Source organism: Lonchura striata, chromosome 2 (genome assembly GCF_050655825.1).
Source record: "Lonchura striata isolate lonStrDom1 chromosome 2, ASM5065582v1, whole genome shotgun sequence".
Classification (NCBI taxonomy): Eukaryota; Metazoa; Chordata; class Aves; order Passeriformes; family Estrildidae; genus Lonchura; species Lonchura striata.
In genome coordinates, this window is record NC_140704.1 from 5,419,197 (window position 1) to 5,445,651 (window position 26,455).

Consider the following 26,455-nt stretch of genomic DNA (forward strand, 5'->3'; position numbering starts at 1 on the left):
CTGATCACTTAGATCTTCTGCCTATAACTGGAAGCATAAATCTTTTACAAGCATTTTAGGAAAACTATTTAATTATTTGTAAAAAGAAAAACTTGCTAGTGAAAGATTCTCCTCTCATGGCAGAGGGGTTGAACCTACATGATCTTTAAGGCCCCTTCCAAACCAAACACCCAAATCATTCTGTGATTATATGAGTCTAAACTTCATGGAAGTTTTGCATTCTGGTAAATAATTTTGCCTTTCAAGAATGACTGTCAGGAAAAAAATATGTGGAAAATCAACTGATTTGCATCATTTCATGCAGGGAGACAAATTAAAAAACAGAGAACAGTGGCAGAATTCAAACAACTTCAATCAGAGTTCTGGGACTTCTGAAGCTGCAAATGTTTTCACAGTAACACACCCAAAGAAAGATCAAAAAGAGGTAATTATAACTTATAATTTTGTGGAATATGCTGGGCCTTCCTCTCTTCAAGCATTTTGAGACATGATTTGTATGTCTAAAAATTGATTGGCCTGAAGAAATCAGAATTTTCTCTAAAACTGTAGCATATATAATATTTTCTAAACATTTCCTTCCCTTCGAGTCCACTCTAGATAATGAAAAGAAGCAAAGAAATTGGTTAAAATACAGTGATGGAAACAAAAAGTAGGGATTGGCTATTTCTGTCCAATTATTTAAAATTTATTTTCGTAGTTCAGCAACATGAAGATAATTTGCACACTGCAAATTTCTTTTGGGGAGGGAGAGGAGATGATAATTTTCATTTCTTTTAGGTTTGTTAACCGTTTTAATGAAAAGCAAATAAATTCTTTTCTTACTCCTTCTCCTCTGCAGAAATATCATTCTGTTCGTAGCTTTTCTGAAGCCAGCACTGTGGATCCAGTTGTTCTTCTGGAAATGTTTTCCCAGACTAAAAACTCACAGCTGCCTAAGGACTGCTTTCTAGAAGGTAGGAATCCTTTTTTTTTATTTGGTATTGCACAAATGCCAAATGAACCAGTGTTCAAAAAAATCAATTTGGAGCATGTCCAGATTAGCAGGAACTGTTTGTCTGCTCATCCTAGTGGGGATATCTGCCTTTGATCACCTGAACTTCTCCTCAGACTCTGTTGGTTCAATCCTGCTGCCTTTACAGATTAATGAAGAGTGCTTCTGGCACAGGGCAGGGAAGAGAGTCCAGATGTAATGTCCCTGCAGTGCAATATAATGAAATAATTAGTAAAAATAATAATTTACTGACATGCTAGTAAGGTATTTTTATTTTCAAAATAAAAATGTGGAAAAATGCAGAAAATAAACACATTTTTGAGATAGAAGTAAAGGCTTCTTTTGTGCCCACAAACCATTCTGCAGAAGGACACAAAAAGATGTCTGATATTCCATGTATGTGTTGCTTTATTAAAAGAGATTATTTTGGCATAAAAATTTTTACTTTTCTTTAGCTTCAGATCAGCATCACCTTATTGATAAAAGAGTACATTCTTCCTATAATATTTAAAAGGCCTTTTTTAGGTGTTTTATACTTTTAAAATCCATTTTTCAACATTTTCCATTGAATCAATATGCCGTTCTCTATCTTTTCAGGTTGTGTTGAGTGTTTCCCATGCTGTGTAGTGGATATCACAAAATTTCCAGGCAAAACTTGGTGGAACTTTAGAAAAACCTGCTACAGAATTGTGAACCATAGCGGGTTTGAATATTTTATGGTTTTTATGATTGTATTGAGCAGTGCAGCACTGGTAAATTTAATTTAATTTAATTTCTCCACATTTGAATTAATTGTTGTCAGTACAGGAATAGTATTGAATTGATTTCTTCTGCTATGACATTCCTTTGCCCAGGGAGAGACAGGAGTGTAATAAATATAACCTTTAGAAGCTATAATGCTTTCTTTCACTTGGATAAGATATTTAAATAGATAGATTTATATATATGGAATCATAGTTTTTCATTGAACATAGTTCTTTTCACTTTTGTGTTAATTAAGAGCTAAACCAGAGTGTGATATTGCTTGGGAAAGCTTGAAAAAAATAATAGCACTTCTAAATTTCTAAAGCAAACTAGCTACTCAGTAAAAATGTAGATTGAAAATCATCCAAACATTATGATCAGAAACTAGAAGTGAAGATGGCTGTAAATTGGTAGGTGAGGTCATGCATTGCTAGTCTGATCATATCCATTTCTACTGAAGAGCAAGGAAAGAATTATTTATTTATTTGAAAGTATATTCACTGTCTACTGAGAGTAACTTGTTAAATAAAATATTATCTAATGCAGAAGGAACATAACCTGATAGTTTGAAGATGATCTACATGGTAGATATCAGATTTTCCAACAAAAGTCACTAAATTATATTCAGGGTGTTCCCTGAACAGTAGATTTGAACCCTCTGCTTTAAAATTCTCCTGACAAAACCTCCAGGGGAATTTCCTCACCTCCAGTGAGGGCTTCTCTGTGTTCATGGGGAACCAAACTGAAGTAAGGAAGGAAACTGAGTCATTTTTAATGTCCTGTTGAACAAAAAGTTAGTTGGTACCCAGGTACAAAATAACAATAACAATTTCTTGCCATAAAAGATAATTTGCAGTGTTGAGAACTTTCCCATTTCTTGTCCTCTTGCAGAAAGGGACTTGTCTATTTTTTTCCTTATTTATAAAATCTACTGATATGAAATGTTCTGAATAAGTATGAATAGCACCAGACCATCACACGTCCATGGTTTGTAGTGAAATTAAATGAGATGGTGATCACAGAAAGAATACTCAGAAAAGTAGGGGAGAAGTGGATGAAAGGAAAATTGCAGACATTGCCAAAGGCTCAGTGAGGAAATAATGCAAGGTGTTAAAAGGAATTTGGAATAAATTGGCAATATAAAAAAATAAAAAAAAAAAAATTAGCAAGGCAGCAAATACTTTAAACACGAGCAAACACTGATGTGAATTACAACAATCAGTGAAATATTTTCCTAAAACCTCATTGTCAAGGTTTAGGTGAAAAAAACTTCAAGAATGAGAGTTCCAGATAAGATATTTTTCACATTTTTCCATGTCTGTATTGCAACTCTGCAGATGACTCATTTGGAAGGTCAGAGTCTGACAGACACTGGTTAATGTATTAAATTCATGCTTTTTTGTGCAAGCATTTTAGATCAACCCCTTCAAAATTGTCAACTACCTTGGGAAGCCAAAATTTTTTAGCCACAACTGGCCCTCGTCAGACATTGTTTGAAGTGTTGAACATAAAAACTTCAAAGTATGAGATTTTTCAATCAATGTGAAAATAAGATTGTACTTATGTTAAAATTTACCTTTTTACTTTTAAGTATAAAAATAAGTGGTGGTTGTCCATTATTTAATATGAAATGGTTATAATAAGTCAAACTATTTATTCTTGTGCAATTCAAAAATAATCTCCCATAATCTATTGACCTGTTTTAAAACTGAATTCTGAAATTCCAGGCATTTGAAGATGTTCACCTGCAGAAGAGAGAAAAAGTGAAAATTATACTAGATTATGCTGATATCATATTTACCTACACCTTTTTTATGGAGATGATTCTGAAATGGGTAGCTTTTGGTTTGCACAGTTATTTCACAAATTCTTGGTGTTTGCTTGACTTCATCATTGTGTGTGTAAGTATTATGCTCAGCTTGTCATACATTTAAATTTTTGATGTTTTATTTATAGAGAACTACCCGTAAATTGTGATTATGAATTAATACAAGTCTTAAAGACAGTTTCCAAAGGCTAAAAAACCTTCAATGCAAAAGAGGCTTTAGGACTTTAAATGGAAATTTTCAGCAATAATCAAGAAGTTGCTGAAGGAAATTTCATTAGGTATCACCATCGTTGAGGACCATGATGGTTCTAAAGACCTTTGCAATTGTAGAGAGAGAGTTCAATTAGTGATTGAAAATAAAATTAAAATAAATTGATTAAGACAATAGAAAGTGTGAAGTTACTGACAGCTCTGGAGTAGATGATTTTAAAGGTTCCTTCCAACCTAAGTCAAATCTGTGATTTTGGCAGTTAGAAAAAAAGAGTTCCTTCCTTGAAGGAGAAGAAATTTAAATGGCAAAGACAGCTGAAAAGCGTGGTTGGAAAAGTAATTTACCAGGGAGTTAAAGATAGGGAGGTATCTTTTGCTTTGCACAGCCCCAGAGAGAAATGCTGGAATCACCAAGAGTGACATAAGGGCAGTGTTCAATACATATACATTTGCTCTGAATGTAGAAAATGTTAAGTATTATAATCTTGCTGTATAAAAATGAAACATTTTTCTTGTCAACATCACACTGGGACTGTTCTGAAGTTAAATATTTTTAAGTAAGGATGTCTAAACTGCTGACTTGTGACATCAGATTAGCTTTTGATAGACTCAGGATAGTCAGCATTGAAAGTTGTGAAGTACTCGGAAATTTCAACTGAAAAATCTAATATTATGACTATTTGTAAAGAATACCTGAGCAGCTACAGTTTTCTAATGTAAGTAGCAGTCCAAAACAGAGGATAAACATGGAAATATCCAATGGCTGAACACTGAGGTAGCAAATTCATATGAGAAGGAAGAGACAAATCATGAACAGTGAAAAAACCTAATTATTGTAATTATTTTTAATGCCTTCATTTCTCTCTTAGAAATATCTAAAAAGAACCAGATATATTTAAAAAAAAATTTGTTTCCACATCCCCATCCTCAGTTATGATAATAAATTTCTGTGTACACTTTTAAGAATAACTATGTAGCAAATGGGAGTATTTTATCTGAATAAACCTTTCTAGTCTGGTAGTGTATGGAAGTATCATAGTTACCAATTTGATTGTTATCCTACTACTAAATAAAATGATATTAACTGTTTTAAAAAAAATCAAATTAGAATTAATTCCATTTTCTTTTCATGTGTTAGGAAAGAATGAAGTAAAATTATATTGTGGTAACTTTAAATGTGTATTTTCTTCGTTTGACTTAATGGTGAAATAAACTGTAACATTCATCTCAGGATTGTCTACTAATATAGATAAAATAAAATTTTGTATGCCATTTAATGATCCCAGTTCCAATTCAATGAACACAGCTTTCCTTTGTTTCCTGGGGACGAAATTCTGTTTCTGGAAATTCCACAACTTGTTCCTCTGGGACCAGTCTGAAATCTCTCAGGACTTTTAGGGCACTGCGGCCTCTACGAGCTTTGTCAAGATTTGAAGGGATAAAGGTAAAGATATGGGGGAGGGGTCTGGGTTTTTATATGGGTTAGAATTTTCAATAGATACAGAAGTAAAAATCAGTGGTTTTCGGGGAAAAGTGATCTACTGAATGCAAATAATGAATTATTTTCAATCATTTCATTCAGGTTGTTGTGAATGCACTCTTTGGAGCCATCCCCTCCATCTTCAATGTTCTGCTCGTCTGCGTTTTCTTTTGGCTCCTTTTTAATGTTCTAGGAGTAAAATGGCTTGGAAGCAGATTTTGGAAGTGCACACTCAAAAAGGAATGTACTGATTCCATTTCTGGCAAAACAGATTGTATCGCCAAAAATGGGACATGGACAAATAGTGTTGTAAATTTTGACAATGTTGGCATGGGATACTTGGCTCTTCTCCAAGTGGTAAGTTCTATAAAGACATGCTCATTTTTGTTTTCCTCAAGGAACGGTTTGAGCAGCCCAACCAAGTCACACCACTATGGTTCTGTTTATCCCACTGGAATTGGGGATTTTGTTTTGGCTCCTATTAATATTCTCCTCATCTATGAGCTGCCCACCTTCTCTTAAAGAACACTCGGGCTCATGCAGTCTTTTGTTAAAATCAAGAACTCTTTCACAGCTTTTCAATCTTGTTTTAAATTTCACTTCTGTTTTAATTTTAATCGACAAACTAAGCCTGAAATAGTCTGCCTGTCACTGTATTTAAAGTTATTCTTGTTTTCTCTAGTTCAGAGTGGATAAGAAAAGAACTTATGGACCAATTTATTTAGAATTCTATGTCTTCTTCTGTTGTAAAAGTCCTGAAGTGTCGGGATGCTAATTCACTGAGCTCACTAACACCACAACAAAGGAGAGAAAGTAATTTTTAAAAAGTCTCTATTATCCCTGTATATTTTCTAGATGAAGTTCTTTGCTCTGGATCCTCCAAAATGTTCTATGATTGATAAAAATTGAAGGATGGAACAGTCTGCTGTTCTGTTAGAAGTTGTTTTTTTCCTTTTAAGTTATATTTGCTAGTTAAGTTGTATTTGCTGAAACGTCTAGTATTCTTTTGTTTTTACAAAAATTTCAATTTAACAAGAGTTAGCATTAAAGCATTTGAAATGAATAATAACTTTTGTTTTCTTTTCAGTATTTTTTTTTCTCTCTAATAAATTCCAGGGGATCATACTTCCAAGGATATCTTAGAATTGATGCGTATTTTTTACAGCACACTTCTTATTTTTTTCCACAACTATTAACACATTTATATTATCAATAGCTATTTTTTCTCTCAGTTATAATAAACAATGCATTTTCTTTCAGGCAACTTTTAAAGGTTGGATGGATATTATGTATGCAGCAGTGGATTCACGTGAGGTATGTCACTGAAATGAAATTTTAGTTCTTTTCCCCTTCCTTCTTCCCTTTTCTATCCATACAGTCAATTTTTCTGCTTTGTTTGCAACATCAGGTCAAAAATACAAGTGATTGAATGCATCCAGCTACACAGTGAAACAATAATCCTTGGAGTACCAAATATCTGAAACTTAGATAAAATAAACTGGTCACAATAGAGGGATACCACACAAAAAGAGGGCAAGATAATATACAATTTTGTACAAATCTGATTTGGAAGCAGAATATGACTGTGCCTCTGAAGCAAATTCTCTTCCTTTTTAAACATATGCAGTAGAACTGAAACAGCCTGCATCTTTATCAGTTATTTGAGGTTTTCTTCCTACATTTGACACCCTCACTATTTTTTTCCCATTTGTATGTCCTGTTTCTCACTCTCATACTAGCACAGTGAGTCTGAACTTTTCTATTTTTAGTTGACTTTGCATTTTTCCCCATCCATTCCATCCCAGTACTCTTAACTGTAGTTAAATAGCTGCTAAATAACAGTATTTTTCCTTGTACAGATGGATTAAATTGCTTCTTGCCTGGGATGGCATCTCAAAAGAAGGAATTCACCATTAGGTTTAGTCTGAGCTGTTCTTCTAATCAGGGCATTCACAGGATCCCTTCTAATTGGAACTGTTTATTCATTACTAAAAAAAAATTGCTAGAGCAGGATTTGGCTTTGTTTTTCATTGTCTTTACAAACAGTAACAAGACAGAGCAAGACAGTTCTACTTGTACATCTAGATAAAGGAGTAAATGTGCAGAAATAATTAATCCCTCATGACAATAGAAAGATCTGCTATAATAAATTGGAAATGCTAAAGCTGAGATTATCTAATTCTTACCAATATTATTTTTCTGGTTTGATTTTTTTTTTTTTTAAACAGATTGATGAAGAGCCACAGTTTGAAGCACGCTTACGCATGTATGCATTCTTTGTGGTTTTCATTATTTTTGGATCTTTCTTCATGCTGAACCTTTTCATTGGAGTGGTTATCAGCAATTTTAACCAGCAAAGGAAAAAGATAAGTACTGCATGAGCTAACCCATGGTCTCCTGTAATCCCAATTTGATTAAGTGAATGCTGGCTTGATATCTAGAGGTCTACCATTTTGAAATAAGTGTCTGACTAGATAAATTTAAAATAATAACATTTCAAACCAAGTTTTGAAAACAGGAATCCCTTCTTCCTCAAGGTTTTTACCTGTGAATTATATTTTCCTGCCAAGTCCTGAATTAACTCTAAGTAGAGGATGAGGAGGAAGGAGTGAGTAGCTTTAGAAGTGAGAAGTCAAAAAAGTTACCTAGACTTTGCTACAGGAGAGTGGAATTCTTTTCTTCTGCTTTGAAGATTTGCTCTGGGGAACAGAAAAACCCTTTTTGCTGAGAGTGAGCACCTCACAAATGTGAGCAGGGTAATCAATCATGGAAGGAGTAACCTCTGCTTTCCTGGCAAAGAACCTTGAAAAGGTCCTGTCCATAGAACATCTTGTCAAACTAGCTACACTTCAAAAAGTCATTCATCTACAAAATAAATCTACAAATTAATTTAGTGAGGTTTTAAAATAATAGGGATCCAAGCCATGACCCCAGGAAGAGACTGTGCAGAAATTTAAAGGCTGCTTAAAGCCCATGAAGCAATGACTTCATGCTGCAAGCACTTTTCTCCTCACAGTTGTTATATTCCCTGTTCTTGTTATTCAGTAAGAAATGGAAGGCAAAATCTTTGAATGCAAAATGCAGCAAAGAAAAGCAACAGTAATATCTGTCTGGAATTCTTCACCTTCCTTGTGCCAAGCTTATTTATCAATTGAGTCCTGACTCATTTAGGGGTTTAAAGTATCCAGAATATTGAGGGAAATTGTGTCAATTTAGCCACTTAGAAGTCTTACAAGAAATAAGCATCTTGCTAATTGAAAACATACCAGGAAAGTAGACCCCAACAGGAGGTTTACAATTTCAAGGTTCCCATTTGGAAGGCAGAATTTCTACTGGAATAATTTATTATTTCCATGGGCTGACTTACACACCAAGTGTCAAAGCATTACTGCCTTTGGTAGAGAGAAATAGAAACAAAACCCACAATAAATTCTTCTGTTCTCTGAATTTGGACAGAGAAAATATGTATAAAGATTGAAGAACAGCAGTCCAACTTCACTGTAAGAATTTCTTTTTATAACAAAGTCCCAGTACAATAATCCCAATAGATAAAAAAGTAAAGTAGTTTAAAAGCCTGAACATTTGCTAGAAGTTTATGTAGATGTAACACTTCTTTTTCTTTTCTTAGCACATGCTGTAACTGACATTTTTTATTTTTCATTTTTCTCTTTCATTTATTTTCTGCTTCTTTGGGCTTTTCACTGAGAGTCCATGTAGTGAAGTTAAGCAGAATTTTCAGAGGTTTTGCTGGAGTGATTCCAATTGCAGATGCCCTGCTGTGCATTGTTATGTATTTGTTGTACAAAATGCTGATCACTCAGTGCTTTTATGATGAGTGATTCCTGAATACTGGGTTCCAAGGGATTGCTCAGTAATGCAGGTGGTGTGGATGTTAATAAGAAATTTATTTCTTATTAACAGGAACTTCCTATAGAACTTGGTCCCAAAATTCTTATTCATCATCCTCTATTTGCTTGCTAATCCAGCAATCTACTTCTGCTTCTGCCTTTCCAAAAAAATATAAAATATTCCACTTCTTGATGAATCTTATGTAATTTTAAAAATAGGAAATAGATCTGCAAAACTTTGAAAAGGCTCTCACACTTGAGGGAACTGACTTGGGATCACAGCCTGGACTTGACTTTCATGATCAACCCAGATCAGATCAAGGGGAAAAGGAGAAATGGTGAAGACACATTTGGTCTCTGTGCTCTCTTAGGTCCCACTCATGACAACTGTAACTTACTGTCTTTAACATAAATTTATTGGTATTTATTTGACTGCATCTGAACAACAATATTTTTTCTCTTTACTTAGGTGGGAAAGATCTATTTTTGACTGAGGAACAGAAAAAGTACTATAATGCTCTAAAAAAACTTGGATCCAAGAAACCCCAAAAACCCATCCCAAGACCATCGGTGAGGCCACGTTAAGAAGAATATGACAGAGGATATAAAGATGATGATATTTAAACTCAGTAGCCAGGAATTGGGAAATAAACCTTGCATTAGAGACCTTCATCTTCCTCAGTCAATATAGAATTTAGATTTTATTCTCTTTTGTTGAAAAATTCCATCCAACACAGTCATCTTTGAGGGTATTAACTAAGAAAATTTACAACCTATTCACCTACTCAAATGTGCAAACTTTTTAAACCAGTTCATATGAAGTATTTGATATTCATAACATGATCTTGGTTATTTAAGTTGCATGATGTTGCTTCTGCAACTAGATTGGAATATTGCAGGTGATAATGAATGCAGAGCATTACATGCCTCATGGCTATTATTTGCTTTTAAATAATCTTATGCTTTATTCCTTACATTTTCTTAAATTTAATTCCAGGCCTGGCTTTGCACAGTAACTACTCAGAGTTTTTCCTGCTTATGACATTTTAATTAGAATTGCTTATCCTAAAATATCTGCTTCAATAAGTGTTTCTATTAAAAGAGCAATCACAATGTACTCTGAATGTTTTCCTGTTATGTATTTTTTTCTAAGCCAATGTGCTTTCTTGATGCCTGAAAATACTGAAAGTATGGTGAGTTTTCTTTGAGAGTCTAAAGAAATCACTCCAAACTGCTTCTAGTAGCTTGTTGTTAATTTATGTTATGTAAAATTTCTTTTCTAAGCACAAATTACTGATTAATATTTGAATGCAGGCTGGGTCTCAGAAGTGGCATTAAGTAGTTCTCCTTTCCACAGAATGCATTCCTGGGATTGATGTTTGACATCGTATCTCACAAAGCTTTTGACATCACCATTGTGATTTTCATCTGTCTAAATATGGTCGTTATGATGGCAGAAAACAATGACAGAGCCACCAAGGAGGTTCTGAATAAAATCAACTATTTTTTTGTGGCTGTATTCACCGCAGAATGTGTCATAAAAATACTGGCCTTAAGGCACTACTACTTTGGAAGTGGCTGGAACGTGTTTGATTTCAGTGTTGTGATCCTTTCAATAGTGAGTAAGTATCAATCACTAGGTCAGGTAAAGTGTCTTGCCAGTATTAAGTCAAATTCCTGCTTGAAGTAACCACCTACATATGTTTGATAAACAAATTCCAGATCCATTGCACTATTTCAAACTAATCACAGCTAAGTGATTCCTTCTAAAAGGATGCATTTTTGTTTTCCCTTATATTTTTGCAGAGTACTAAAAGGTAAATGGAGTTTTCAAATTTTTAAGTTGATTTTTATTGAGGAATTAACAGAATATTAATTTAATTCAGTAATATATTTTTAAACTTATTATACTTAAACTGTTGTCTAATGTTTTATGCTTTCAATTTACATGTTGTCACATTAGCTGTTGTTTTCACAGTAAAAGAAAATTCAGGTTAAAAATACATTTCCATCAAAAATGGGGATTAATTTACTTTTCCAGGACTTCCTCTTAAGAAGGAAAAGCCCATTTGTAGATTTGGAAAGCTCAGGAAAATTTGGTTGCTCAACACCATACTAAACCTAGACCACTATTTATGACTGAAAAAAATTATTAAAACTGGCTTGTATTTTTTTGGCTCTTTAAATAAGACTAGATGCTGATCATTGACTCTGCAAAGGGTCATATACAGCTCTAGTTTCTTATACCATTTATTTTGTCTGTTCTTTCTAGTCAGGCTCAGGTCATATCATATAATAAAGGATGGGAAAAAAAACTGCTCTGAGTTCTTGACTTCTTGCCTAAGCATGGTCGCCTTTTGCCATCCTGTACAACCCAGAAAAATTGTGACTTCTTAACTCTCCTGTTTGTAATCATTTGCATCACTACTGTGATAGCAGGGTCATAGAATGAGGTGTTATGGGAGATAAACACTGAGAGACAATCTTCCTTTATTTTCTTCTTGCTCTTCTCTGATCTCATTTGAGTACCAAGCATTAGTCAAAGCCTCACATTTAGGCTTTGGCCTAAAGAAAAAGCAGCACTCAGAAAGTGGCTCAGAGGCAGTCCCAGAGCTTCCAGCACAAGACCAGAATGGATTTAATAGGATTTTTAGGTACTTGAGCAATGAATGCATAAATTCACTCCCCATATTAGAGAAACTTGGAATAAGGAAGCTTCCAAACTATGCAGAAATCTTGATGCCTCTTTTATATTGAAAGATATTAGTTTTTCTTTCTTTGCCTAAACTTTTATCTGAGTTTCAGAATTGATGACGTTTATATTGAGAGCAGCGTGATGTGATCAGTGTTACTGCCGACACCTAAAGCACAGACTATAACAAAACAGACATTAATTTGACTAACTTGACCTGACAACATTTTGTTTTCCTTTGCTTTTCAAAGGTCTTGGAGTTTCTGAAGTGTTTAAATCTTTCTTCTCCCCTACGGTTTTGAGAACTCTTCGTTTGGCGCGGGTTGGCCGAATCCTGAGAATAGTTCGCAAAGCCAAAGGAATTCGAACTCTTCTTTTTGCACTGCTGATGTCTCTTCCTGCACTGGTCAACATTGGCCTTTTGCTTTTCCTGATTATGTTCATTTATGCCATCGTGGGCATGGCAAACTTTGCCTGTATCCCCTTGCAGGGTGGGATTGATGATATTTTCAACTTCCAAACATTTTGTGGTAGCATTCTCTGCCTCTTCCAAATTACCACATCAGCTGGCTGGGATGGTCTTCTGGCCCCTGTGCTAAAAGCATCTGATTTATGTGCTCACCAATTAAATGTCACAGAGCCAAACAAAAATAATTGCGTAAATAAGGGCTTTGGTATTTTATATTTTGTAAGCTATGTCATTATATCATTTCTCATTGTTGTAAATATGTACATAGCTGTCATTTTAGAGAACTTCAGTGTCGCCACTGAGGAAAGCGCAGATCCTCTTTGTGAGGATGACTTTGATATGTTTTATGAGACATGGGGAAAATTTGACCCTCTGGCAACGCAGTTCATAGATTATTCTGCTCTTTCAGACTTTGCAGATGCACTGGCAGAGCCCTTGCGTATCCCAAAGCCTAATAAAATCCAGCTCATAGCCATGGACATCCCTATAGTTAGTGGAGATAGGATCCACTGCTTGGATATCTTGCTGGCTTTCACTAAAAGGGTCTTGGGAGAATCTGGAGATCTGGAGAGTCTTGAATTAAACATGGAAGAAAAGATTGCAGCTGACAGTCCACCTAAAAGTTGTTACAGCCCAATTTCTTCTACCCTTAGAAGAAAACAAGAGGAAGTGTCAGCTCTTGTTATTCAAAGGGCCTTCAGGAGGTATTTGAAACAACGTTCTCTTGAAAGTATGTCCTTAAACCATTGTAAACATAACAGTGCTGTCTTTGAACAAGAAGTACAGGACAAGCAAAGTCTTCTTGAATCAGTCCTTAATGAAAATCATGGTAGAAAGGCAGATAAATTACGTCCTACTTCTTCCATATCCCTCCCTTTATTTTATGATGGTGTTGCTGAGACACACAGGAATAGGCTTAACACATGAGGTTGCCCCTGGCTGCAGCATTTTCAATTAAACCAATGACACTTATTTTCAGATGGAGACCATGTTTTATTCCACAAATACTCTACATTTAGAATAATACTGGCAGCCTTCAAGTATTGTAATTGTTCAGTTTTGCCTATGCTCCTTAAAGCACTTAAGATTTTAAAAACCATGGCATAAATATTAGAGGAAAATCAAACCATGGAATTTTTTTCCTCAGCTCCTGGAGTTGGTGAGTTAATTTTTTCAGCTGTAATTTTTATATTAGTTCACATGTTTACAGAAGTCTGTAAAAGATCAGTTGTTAGCACTTATTTATAAACACACAAGGATATAGAACAAGGTACATGTCTTTAGGGAGGAACAATTTTTCCAAACAGGCTTTATTGTAGAAAAGTTAAATAATAAATGCACTTCTGCAAATAAGCTCACTCAAGACACTTGGGTATATTCAGCCTCTAATTTTGATGGTTTTGGGACCATCCTCCTCCTAATATCTTTGCATGGATTTGTTTATGTCTAAGGATTTTTGAGGTATCTTTACAGAAACACCGAAAGGGATTTAACAGATCATCCTCAGTTGCCTGTGCCTGAAAGTTGTACATAATTTGTTCTTTGTATTATTCAATGTAGGAAAATTGTTGTAATCATAATTAAAATCAAAGAATGTTGTGCAAGAGGTACTGTTTCCAGAAAGGAATAATTGTACATAAAATCCCATCATTACTCATTTTCCCTGGAAAGCACTACTTAGTAATCTGAAAAGAAATTAATGATGTGTCTTGTGAGGTAGCATTTATTAAATTTAAATAAATCATTTATTTAATTGATTCTGAAAAAATGTATGAACAATGTGTATTATTTTACTGATTTTTTTTTGTTGTTTTGCAGTTTGGAATACGACTGATTTAGATTCTTCAATAAAGACATCAGATGCTTAACATGTTTTTGTCTATTTTCTAACAAGTATCTTCAATTTCATTTATTACAAGACAATCTATTTTGGAGGGGTAGAACAACAGTAATGTAATTTTTCCAAAGTAGCTACCTATTAGCACAAGAAAACTGAAAATATTTTGCTATTCACAGGAAATCAGAAAGAAATCACAGGATCAGAAAAGATTTAGCATTTTCAGGCCAAGAATAGAAAGAATAAAAAGGTAATGAAATTGTACTGTCATTTGCCTTGTTAAAGACTATCAAAATTGGACAGATTTAGTCAAAACTAAGCTATTTTTGGGACAAATAAAGGCACAGGCAAGCTAAGAGTTAAAGAGCTCAGATACAGTCTAGTCTGAACTAGATTTATTATGATCAAACATTGGAACAGCCTGCCCAGGGAAGTGGTGGAGTCCCTGTCCCTGGAAGCATTCAAAAAATGAGTGGCTGTGGCACTTGGTGCTGTGGCTAAGTGGGAATGGAGGTGTTCAAAGGGTGAACTTGATGATCTTGGGGGTCTTTCCCCAAACTTAATTATTCTATGATTGCTTTCAGAACCAGCTTCTGGTCATAAAAAGAGATCTGCAGAGCTCTCAGGAGAACTCGGGGTCAGTGGAGGCAGAGATACCAGCTGGGTCTGTCTCCTGTCCAGCCTGGATTGTTGCATGCACAGTGATGCTGGTCAGGTGAAACTATAAATTTTATTCATTGTGAGCTGGAATGAGCTCTGGAATGAGCCAACAGCTTTTGTTCAACGATCAAGCTCCATTAGATGGCAGCATTTACTGTGGTTTAGGATGTCTTCAGTGAAACAGGTGAAACTCACACACTTCAGCATACAGGTACTAAATTAATTCTAAATTGTTCAGGAGAAAAGTGTCACAAGTCTATTTTTTTTTGGCCTGGGCTTTTAAGTTAGCCACAGGTCTCAGTAAGTGTTTGTTTTCTGATTGTTCTGGTGTCTGATAGACCTTAATGGTGGTGAAAAAAAAAAAAATTTCCTGTGCTTGGACTTTCTAGAGGGGTCGTTCAAGCATTTCTCTATAGCACTTTAGAAGGAAATGTTTCTTAGAGAAGAGGTAGGACTGCTTTGTTCTTACATATTGGAAAAGAAGGAAAGATTTGAAAAGTCATTTAAGAGAATTTTAAACATTAATCATTCTGATCTTTGCAATTAAAAAATATTTGTTTGAATGCAGCACCAGGTTCTCTGTCCATACCTGGAAATACTTCAAAGATGAACACTTCATTTCTGTTGCAGGGGCAGAAATTTTGGACAAAATCACACCTGGCCTGCACACATACTTAGTGATTATGTCACCTCAGCAATGTACAAAACCACCTGAATTCACCATGGGGCTAATTTAAAAGTCTGATTAATTCTTTAATATTGCTTAATCATTAAAATTACTTTAGCATGCTGTTGCAGGGTTGGAAGGAGAATGGTGAAATCCAGCTGCTGCAGCTTCTTTCTGCTGGATTTGTCCAAAAGTCAGTTCAGTTCCTGAAGCAATAAAGATTTTATTTTATAAGTCTCTAAATTGTGATGAGTTAAAGCAGTAAACAGGTAGGAGCTTTTGACAATTCTGGTAATCTAGAACTGTGAATCCCTCCAGGTAAAACTGCCTGGATTTCTGTGTACTCTGTGAGAAATTCAGGAATATTTGGAACACAGAGCAAAAGTATTCCTTTCTGTTTGTGAAGTTTGACACTTAAATCAGAGAACGGCAGAAACAAAGGAATATTGGATCCATCCAGTGAGGAAATACTGGGAATGTAGAGCTCCCAGGGAATTTCTGAGGGTCAGCAGCAGAGTACAAACCAGCATTGCCTCCTTAGTGGTGGTGCAGATCTCTGTTTTACATTTCCATGTGTCACTGATCCTGTGTAGAAATAGAATGAAACAGACCTCTGGAAAATAAGAGTTTTTTCCACTTTTGTGGTAGCACTGTGTCCCTGAGAACAGGATCCCCAAAGGTTTTGTGGAAATTGTCCTTTTACTTTCTGGAGTTCCTCAGTTACTGCTCACCTTTGCAATGTTTGCACTACCCACTGTTTCCTCAGGACTCAAAAGAGGCCCCATGTGTAAATAAGTTATTCGAAAGGAGATATCCTCTAGTGGAAGGTCCCTGCCCATAGCAGGGAGGTGGGAACTGGATGATCTTTAAGGTCCTTTCAACCCAAATCATTCTGTGATTCTATGACAGATACCAGAAAGAAAATCTCATCTTATCCCTGAACCTGCCAGAGGTAATTGTGCTTGACAAGTGGTGTCATCTGCAATGCCACTGTCCTAAACATTCTCTCTCACCATGAGAAATCCTCACAACTTAGGTAGTGCAGGAAGACATCCCAAAAGATGCTTTTATAATTCATGTTTAGAGTGAATATTCCCACAAGATGAGCACACCGAACAACCTGAGCAGCTTTAGGAAGAGCTCAGGGTTATGGCTAGAAGTGGTGAGGAAGAGATCTGTTGTGTTGGGACCAAGCAGAACAAATTATTCAATATTTATGGTAAAAGTTTCACTGATGCAGGATCTGTGTTTAAATACTTCCATTAGCTACCACCAGCTAAAAGCAAGCCTGACAGCAGCCAGATGCTTTTCAAACTTAAATATTATGGTTAAAGAGACATTTTAATCAACAACATGGGGGTTTATCAATTGATACTATTTGTATGTGCACTTCTAGTCTCTAGTCTAGGGCAAATTAACAAGAGATTTCTCACCTGCCAACCTCTGGAAATTAAATTGAGTCTTGTATGACATCTACAACATGTCAGATTTCTTTCTGCAAGTTTCTTCAGTACCCTCATCCATTAAATATGTTTGGATTAAGGTACTGAGTGGTGTCAGAGCTGAATGTGGTGGCACAAGTTGTGACTCTGCTCTGCCAGTTCCAGGGAAAATATGTGAAGACATCAACTTAGTAAGTGGTTTTATTGATCTTCAGACACTTTTGAAAGAGCAATAGAGATATTTTGGCAGCTCCTCAGGAAAAAATAGCTGTTTGGGCAAATCTGTTGCAGTTGTCTGCTTTGTGGTTCCATGGAGTTAAGGTAAGAGAGGCCAAGTTGATTTTAATGACAGTCCTTACCTTAATGCAGAGCTGTTGGAGTTCTGGGCAGACTGAGAGCAATCAAAGTTTCCTCTCCAGTTTCCAGGGAAGCTGGGTTTATGCAGGAGCATTCCAAGGTTAGATACCATAGGTTAGATTTCACATAACAGCCATACTACCTTGCTGCCAAAACATTGGGTAGAATTTGTCCTTAGGGACAATTTAAAGTGGTCACCAGAAAGAGCAGCTCTTTCCTAAGTTTTCTTTTATATATTCATACCTTTCTTGAAATGAAGAGGGTAGAACTGGAGGTAGTATTTTAGTAATGCTACTAGTCTCAGCAGTCTCTGCAGAATTCATCAGCCAAGATTTCATACCCAACTCCAATTATCTATCTTTTGTGCTTGTGGCTGAAGTAATAACACAGACATGATGAGGCAAATAAAAAGCCATTCTTGTATTCTTTACTTGGTATAGTTTTTGCTGCTGCTACAGTGAAGCCTGTAACTGCTGCAGCCAGAAATCTGTGTTTGCATGACAAGACATATTCTCCAACATCTGTGCACAGAAATTCACCAGAATATTTCCAGCTGTGCCTTCCTCCGACTCCATCCTGAACAGAGAGAACAGAAAATTTCTCCCCCTTTCAATAACAGTAAGCTTCAATGGAAACAGGAGCAACAGAATTCCACCACAGCATCTTCAGAGAATGACATTTCCTTCCTAAACATACATGGTGCCCATCACTCATTTATCAGGCTCTCTGACACCCCATTCAATAAAACACTTGTGCTTATGTCCATTGCACTTATCTTCCTCCTATAAATTATTTTGTCTGCGAGCTCTGCACAAGACAAATCCTATGGCTGCCAAAACATCAAATGTGATGGGTAGCAGTTAATGTCCCTTATTTTCCTAAATGGGGAGCTCACCCCTAAACAGGCAGCCAGTAATACAGACCTCCAACAAATCCAGATAGGAAAGAGAGAATTAATGCACAAGATTGGGTAAAATCAGTGCAAGCTGCACTTCCTAATACACCTGGGAATCCACCAACAAGAGGGCAATGGAGCTCACAGAGGCATTGTGATTGAAATCATATGTTGCTGTATTTTGCTGAGTGTAACCTTATATTCGTATAGTGATTTTGCCATAAATGAGTGTTTTAGGTTGCCCAAAAAATCACTGGCAAAAGCAGGTTCAATATGAAACTGAAAGCACGATGAAGTTCATTAGCAAGGTTCTCTCTACTACTTATTAGGTGGTTAAAGCACACAGAGAAAATTTGGGCTAAAATCTAAAATCAATCAGTCTAAAATTAAAATCAGCCTAAAAGGACCTGTGTGGATGGAAAAAGAGTAAGGCTGGGAAAGCATAAGGATAAAAAGGAATAAGGGAAATCCTCCCATTGAGTCACAAGGTTCACAGTGGCTCATCCTGCCAAACTTGACCAACAGTTTAGGCCTAAAGGTTTCAACAATATTTGAATTTAGGGTTTAATTGATAACCTAATTTAAACAATTTAACAATAGAATTTGCTCTAAGCACAACAGTAACTCCGTCATGGGCCGACTCACTACTCTAATGAATCCAAGAGAGCACCATTCCTGGTACCTTTCTGTCTCATATTCACTCTCACACACACAAACCTGAAGGAGTCTGTGCAAGGAGAAAATTCCCACTCAGGTTCAGTGAAGTGCTCAGGGCAGATGCCTTTGCATCTCCCCAGTGGATGAAATTCTGAGCTTTGAGGAGTGGGAGTGCCAGCCCAGGCTCCATCATCACCTTTCAGCAGTGATCCTCTGAGCACAGCAACCTTGAGAGTTCACCAGCTCCAGAGGGAGCTCAAAGGGTCTCACTTTGGCTGCTGCTTACAGGGTTGCAAAAGGTTTGCCTTCAGTCATAATGATTTTCTACCCTGGACAAAATTTGGGTTGGTAACTTTCTTCGCAAGTTCAGCAGCAAACATGTTGTTCCACTTGAGCTGTTATCCAGGCAAGATAAATAGGTTTCCAAGGCTGTTGGTTAAAAAGCAGGAGCTCATTAGACAGCCCAAGTCCCTGGGAGCCCAACAGTGTTCCTGATAAGCTCAGCCCAGGAGCTGTTCATCAACGCTGAGCCCTAACGAGCATTTCTGAGATCTCAGTGCAGCCTGAGGGTGTGGGAAGGGAGCAATCCTACCACCACAGGGTTCAGTATATTATGTATCATTTGGCTGAATCAAAATCCCATGTGAAACCAAATATATTGAAATAAATCAATTTGACATTAAACATCTCATGCTCCATGCTTGGAACAGCTGAAAGAGTCTGCTTGGATTATTGGACTCTGAGAACCAGGCATGGCTGTTCTTCTTTCTGAAATTATCCAGGGTCAAGGGAACAAATGAGCAAACATTTAGAGAAAAGCTTTTCTATTTGTTAAAGACAGGGCAATAGTAAAAGCAAAAATTATTATTTTAGAACCTATTTCCTCATCTCAGTGCTTATAGAAACAGTGACAACATCCATCTTCATTTAAGATTTTCAATTTTGCATGTTTACCCATGTACACAGAAACAGGTATTTTAATTGCAGTGCAATTAAATTAACTCCATAATATTTCATAGCAAGCCATGAATAATATATAAGTAGTAAATTGAAATCTGTCTCCATATTTCCAGGTCTGGTGATGTGAATTAATGGATTTGAATGCCACACTCAGCTGTAGTAAAGGGAAAACAACAGGCTGGGCTGGCAGAGGCTTTCATTTCCAGGTGCCACCTCATTGCCCCACTCATCTCATGGCAGTGCTCAGTGCCCTGTGGGCCATTCCTCACTGGAAAATGTACATTTTCAAACCTGCCTTGGTGGCCACAGTGCCCATCTCTCATGGATTTAGGCAGAGGATGACTGTAAATGGCTGAGAAGCAATAGCCATTTTCTCACAAAACACTTTCTGGTTTTCTGAAGGTGATTTAGAAAACCTGCTTCTATTCCATCCTGCTTGCAAGGCTTTTGTCTAATTCCATCTTTCCATGGTGTGGAAGAGCACAGAGGAATTCACTGGGTTTTTAAGGCTGGTGGCCTTTTCCTGGTGCCAGTTCTGCTAAATTCAAAGTAGAATTTTCAAGTCCTTTACCCAGTAGAGAGGAAAGGCTTTGACTGGCCTCAGACTCCAGGCAGCAAAGTAAATCCCCAGAATCTTGTAAAGTCTGCCCTTCCCAAACACTTAGGAATCACATGATTATATATCATGTACCCCATGTGCATGTACCCCAAAAAATTAACAGAGTCCTAAAGTTGCCCAGTGCTATAAGTGAAAAGTGGGAGCATTCTTGCACGTTCCCATAAATCCTACTAATTTTGAGATTTTTGGATGTAATCAAACCCAACTATTAAGACCATACCTTTAGATAAAATTCAAGCAGAATTTTAGACCAAAGACTAACATGGCCCTAACACCTCACAAATAAAAGTTTCTATGTACTAACAAGGTACTAGCAATGTACTAATATTGCTGTAAAGATTCCTATGGACTCTTTGTGTGTGTGTGTGTGTGTGTGTGTGTGTGTGTGTGTGTGTGTGTGTGTGTGAAAACCACCAGATTTTACTACTTTAAAAAGAAATTTCTGATGCACCAGCTCTGGTATTGTGAACTGATGACTTTTTTGGAAAGGAAAAGATCCTTTATGTCAAAATTCAACCTCACACGCAGGGAAAAAAAAACTGAATCCAGTTTCAGCAGAACTGAGTAGGCTCAGTAACCCAGTGGGATGTTGTATGATGCTTGTAGATAAATACAGGCATTTCTTTCCCTTTCCCTTTCCCTTTCCCTTTCCCTTTCCCTTTCCCTTTCCCTTTCCCTTTCCCTTTCCCTTTCCCTTTCCCTTTCCCTTTCCCTCTCACCTTTTTTCCATCTTTTTCCCTTTCCAGACTTAATTTCTTTATATTTTATGTGTTGCAAGAAATTGCATGATGAAAACATGATGGACAAGATATGAGACTCAAACCAAGCTCTAAAAATCTTTCGTTGAATGTGTGTCATGTCTGGCACCCAGCAAATTCCTGTATTTTTGTGAGTATATAAGAATTAAAATGTCCATAACATAAAAGTGTGCCCACAACTACACAAACTTTGGTTTAATTGGGAAGAAAACCTCCAGTTTTGGCATTTATAGGTGTAAATAGGCTCTTGTGTCCATAGTATGTTATACCAGGTATTGACAACAGGAAGATTGAACTTTCTCTTCTGTAGGACAGTGAAGTTCAAGACTTGCAAGGAAAAAAAAAAAAAAACAAAAAAAACCTCCAAAACTTACACAGCTGAGACACTGATGTTATTTCAGATTATTGCTTCCTCCTGCTTTTATATTATTTTGACACAAAAACACTTGTTGCAGGTGATTTGAACATTACATATTTCATAGCAGGAAAAAATCTCTTTGACCCTCAAGTTGCATTCCTGTTGCCACAGACTCAAAGCTCCAGTTTTAGCTTGACAAGGTGAGAGTGAGATGAGTGATGAAACAAATTCTAGACCTTTTTTTCCCATTCTGTTTGCTGAATTTGATAGACTTTTAAAGCCTGGCTTCTGAGAGGCAATTTCAGACACTTCTCTTAGCATCATCCAATTATGCATTGGCTGCAGCTCACTGCATCTATCAAAGTGTCACGGATGCTTTCATGTAGGCAATATATTGCTTTTTCAGACCCAAGAGAGGGGAAAAATCAGGCACCCCAGCATCTTCTCTTTAAGTAGGTGTTGAGCAAATTAGCCCCATTACAATCCAGCCTGCATTAGTCCATTAAAGAGCTGGAGGAAGATTCCTTTGTGTAAATGACTGGATGGTTTCACTGTATATTTGCATTAGTCATTTCCTGCTGTTCTTTAAAGAAGGTTCTTGATCACTGATGTTTAAAAAGGTTGTAATTTCCACATAAGCATTACTTCAAATAAGAAAAAAATAAAGACAGGAAACATGCTCATATATTTTAAAAGGTAATTAATTATTTTTTAATATCATAAATTAAACTTTGTGGCTCAAAGTTTGCAAATACATAGAGAATTATTCTTTGATTAGGGTGGCTTCTTGTACACAAATGTTTTTCTCCTTTCCCAAAGCATTTATGCTGCTGGTCCCAGATTTAATGGTAGACTATGCACTGGAGGTGTTTGGGCCCTCATTTAGAGGATTTACACATCCCACCTGGAATGAACCTGCTGAATTCAAACCAGCAGGACTGGCTGGGGCTCTCCCACTGTTTTGGGACACCGGATTGGAAAGATTTGTGATAATGAACTGATGCCTTGGCCATGAATTTGGCCCCATTTCACACTCCTGTTACACAAGAAGTTCAAAGACAGACTGAAAATGTACAAAAATAATTAAAAAAAAAAACTTTAAAAAATGTACACACTCATTTCTGTTGTACCACAGACTACAAGAGCCAGAAAGGTCATAATTGGGCAGGAAACCACAAAACCAGAGGTGGAGATGCTGAATAAAAAGACCTCACAGAAATATGGCATAGATGTGGAATTACAGTATCAAAATTACTAAGGAAGAAATGAAAATTCCTGCAGAAAACTGTTGAAAAGAGCAGGCAGAGAGAAATTCCTCTGTTCCAGGTAAGATGGAAAGAATAAAGGGTGTGGTTGCCAGTGCATCACCTGGCACACTGATCTGTTGGGGATTGTGCATTATAGATCTTCCTTTACAATTATTTTGTGTTGTAAAAGAGGACACCTCATTTTCTAGACACTCCTTGACACTCAGGTCTTTTTCAGCTCTTCCTGTCTGATAAATAATACAATCTCTCAATAACCACACTCTGCCAAACAGATGCTTTAGTCAATCACCTTATTATGTATTAAATAGCTAATCCACTGTACTTTGTGTTTAGGTCCTTAAAATCTGCCTCTCCTGAAGCCTGTGGTTTATCAGAATAAACCCGCCTGGACCTTAATTCCTGGGTGTGATATCTTCAAGTACCTAAACTGCCTCTGGTTTACCTCAGATAATGAATTTTTTCTGTTATACTTGTTCATTTGAAAAAAAAAAAAAAAAAAAAAAAAAAAAAAAAAAAGATATATTGGATATAATAAAAGAAGGTTTTTCAGCATGTAAATATCCAGTGTCTGGGACAGTGAGGGAAATTTCTAGATACACTTGATGGTCCTTGATGAGGCAATATTAGGAATATTAATATTACAGCTTTATTTCTTTCATTACTCTAATAGTCTTAGTATTATTCTGATAGGCCACTGAGGAGAAAGAGAAGAGCAATCCATATTTTTCCATTTGAGTAGGTGATAAGCAAATTTTCCTGATGGAAACGTGCATCGGACCATTTAGCAAGCCGGAGATTACTGTATGTAACAGAATGATTTTAATACATACTTACAGAGAAAGCAATTTCCTGTTACTCTGTAATAGCAATTATCCATACAAAAGAGTCTGAATTTTACATCATCATGTTTGTTTTTTTTTTAAATATAATTTCATCCTCTGATAAAAGCAAATGAGATTCCTTTATCCTAGGTCTTTTATTTTGACAAAAATGCCAATTAGCTGCTTCATACCATTTAAGACTTCACTATTATGCGGGTCAGAAAATGGCTTCAGCTATTATTTTAAAGCAAAGTAGCAATATAATGTATGATAAAAGCTATTCTAATCTCTGTGCAGTAAACAACCTTTATAAATCACTGGATGCTCTCTGCAGCATCATTCCCTCAGTTTCACACTGGGCCACAAATCCCACATATGTTAATACTCATCCCATAAACAGCAATTTATGAAGATTTCCCATCTTGGCCAGGAGGTCTCAGTTTCTCTTGTGTTATAAAAAAATCCCAAAACACTGAAAAGCTTTAACATGCACAGGTGGACGTAAGTCCTGAGCTGACAGGCAGCATTTGGGAGGTGAATTTTTATACCATAATTTCATTAACCAAATAAAATCAACAATACATTTCCAAAAATTGGGAAATTTATTATATACGCCTCATTCTAGTGAGGGAAAAAAAGCATAAGGTTCTTTATCTTACCTGTGTAAAACTGTGTCAGTTAAGCAATTCTAAATCTACCATAATTTTTATACTGAAACATTACTTGTACCAAATGTGCAAAATATTTTGTTTCAGTCTGTGCTGGTTGGCATTGGAAATTACAATGCTTTCAATTGAAAAGCTATAATTTATTATTTTAGTTAGAGGGGTGCTCTTCAGAATGTGAATATATCCTTTTGATTAAGGACTCTATAATTCTACGTTGCAAATCCCAAATAGCCAACAGTGAAGGAAAGACATCACAACACTGATATTTTTCCTTTCCCAGATGAAGAATTCAGATCTGTTTTTACAAACTAGACATTAACACTTCGTATTTGGTTTTCATCTCCTTTCTCCCATATCATGCAGTTGGAATGGTTCTGATTGACCACTCCTTATGCCATGAAAAATGAGGATCAGTTTCCAAACAAAGCCCTGCATCCTTAAAAGAAGGGGACTGTGAAATGTAAAATGATTTTACAGCTGAGATTTCCAAATCAGATCTAAGTTCTCAGGAAAAGCCAGAAGTTAATCCTTACCAAATTTGGTGATGTTGTGAGAGTTCTGAATATGTTAAATATATTTCACTCATGAAACTGATCCTCTTTCTCCCAATTAAAGCTGCCATTGTATTTCTGTTACTATAGTGATGAAATCTATGTAGAAACCTGGAGAGATACTGATTACTGCATTTCATATTTAATTTTTCACTGCCTTCCATTCCTTACTTCCTAAATGGCCATAAAACAGCTCCATTTATCATAACACATGGGTGTGTGCACGCATATCAATTACAGCATCATCAGGAATCACACAGAAATGAGTTGGTAGTTATTTTTAAAAGAGCCAAGAAATGAAATTATTTTGTATTGGTTTTAACTAAGCATTCCCTACCTCACAGTTATTGCTAAGCTGTGGAGGGCGAAACTGAAGGGCAATTTGACTCTCACTTGAAGCTGACCAGCTTTATTTTAGATTAAACTGCTTTATACTTAATGAATATTCTTCTTTTCTAATAGCAAACATACATCACTTGAATGTTTCACTTGTCTTTACGTATTATTTTTCTTAAGTTCAAATATCCATTGCTATCAAATATTTGCCTTCTTCCATTAAGCCATTTCTATAAAATTTGTGAATGCAGATATCTCTCAGCTCTTTAAATACCTCTCCATATTTTCTCCTCTAAACACCTTAATTTTTTATGGACCATTTTCATATTTATCCCCTACAAATAGGGAATGCTTTTTGGTTTTCTTCTTCATTTAGCAAGGGTTAGATTTTGTGATGGCATCATTCACATTTCTACTTTTTAAAGTTTCTTTTAGCTTGAGGTTTATTCCCCTCCAGCTGCTCTCTAGACTTGAATTTGCTGGGGATGGAAATTCTTCATTTTTCCTACTGACGGGGTAGAGTCCTGAGTCCAGTGAGAAAAAAAGTAAGGATTTCATTTTGGACAGGATTTAATTTTGGCATTGAAAAGTCAATGCAAAGGCTCCTCACCCTTCCCTGTCCAGCAGGGATTGTCTATTTTCTCCCCACACATTTAAGAGGAAATGGGACACATCTAAATTCCAGTTTGTTCCCAAGGGAGATTTCATCAGTGCAGCCAGGGGAGCCCAGGATGCTGTTTCTGCTCCTACTCTCACCTTCAACTAGTTTTTTTAGCTCCTGCAATTCAACAATTCTGCATTTTTCATGCATTTTCTGCCTTTTGCAGGGAGCTGTGACCCAAAGCTACTTTGCCTCACAGAGAACAAGGAACACTTGATTTTTCAAGCAGCCACTGGGATAAAGAAGGCCACAGAGGATTTAGTGACCTCCTCACCACGAGCAGTCAGAGGGCTTGGGTGGCTCAGTGCACGCAAAGATGTACCTGGAAAGGAACCTGTGAAAGAAAATTCTACTCAGAAACACCCTGGGATGGATTTAATTACTGAGAGCTAATCTTATCTCTGATTCAGTCTGGGCTATCTTGAGGTTAGCACAAGGATCTGGGGAATCCAGAGATGCCTTCCTGCTTTCTTCAGCCATGGGTGACAATAATTATTTCTTCTCTCTTGAAAGTGCAGGCTCTATTCCCCCCTCAAGTACAGGAGATTTACTGATGGGAAGGTGGCCAAGTCCAGCTGCTGCTTCAAATCTGCTATTTATCTCTAACTTTGGATGAAATGTAAGGAGCTTTGTGTGAAATCGCTAAATTTATGTTAAGTGTAATTTGAAATTAGCACT

General features: G+C 36.4%; 1 protein-coding gene across 1 annotated transcript in view; it reads left to right on the forward strand.

Moving 5' to 3' along the window:
- Positions 1–13,335, forward strand: part of LOC110484531 (sodium channel protein type 5 subunit alpha-like) — a 31,709-nt gene extending 18,374 nt beyond the window's left edge. Inside the window, exons 16-26 of the mRNA XM_085574131.1 lie at positions 839–953; positions 1,589–1,743; positions 3,463–3,656; positions 4,462–4,489; positions 5,080–5,217; positions 5,356–5,610; positions 6,514–6,567; positions 7,482–7,623; positions 9,571–9,671; positions 10,459–10,723; positions 12,045–13,335. Coding sequence (XP_085430257.1) covers positions 839–953; positions 1,589–1,743; positions 3,463–3,656; positions 4,462–4,489; positions 5,080–5,217; positions 5,356–5,610; positions 6,514–6,567; positions 7,482–7,623; positions 9,571–9,671; positions 10,459–10,723; positions 12,045–13,189 — 2,592 coding nt within the window. The 3' untranslated portion in view covers positions 13,190–13,335. The remainder of the gene's footprint in view (positions 1–838; positions 954–1,588; positions 1,744–3,462; positions 3,657–4,461; positions 4,490–5,079; positions 5,218–5,355; positions 5,611–6,513; positions 6,568–7,481; positions 7,624–9,570; positions 9,672–10,458; positions 10,724–12,044) is intronic.
- The last annotated feature ends 13,120 nt before the right edge of the window (positions 13,336–26,455 follow it).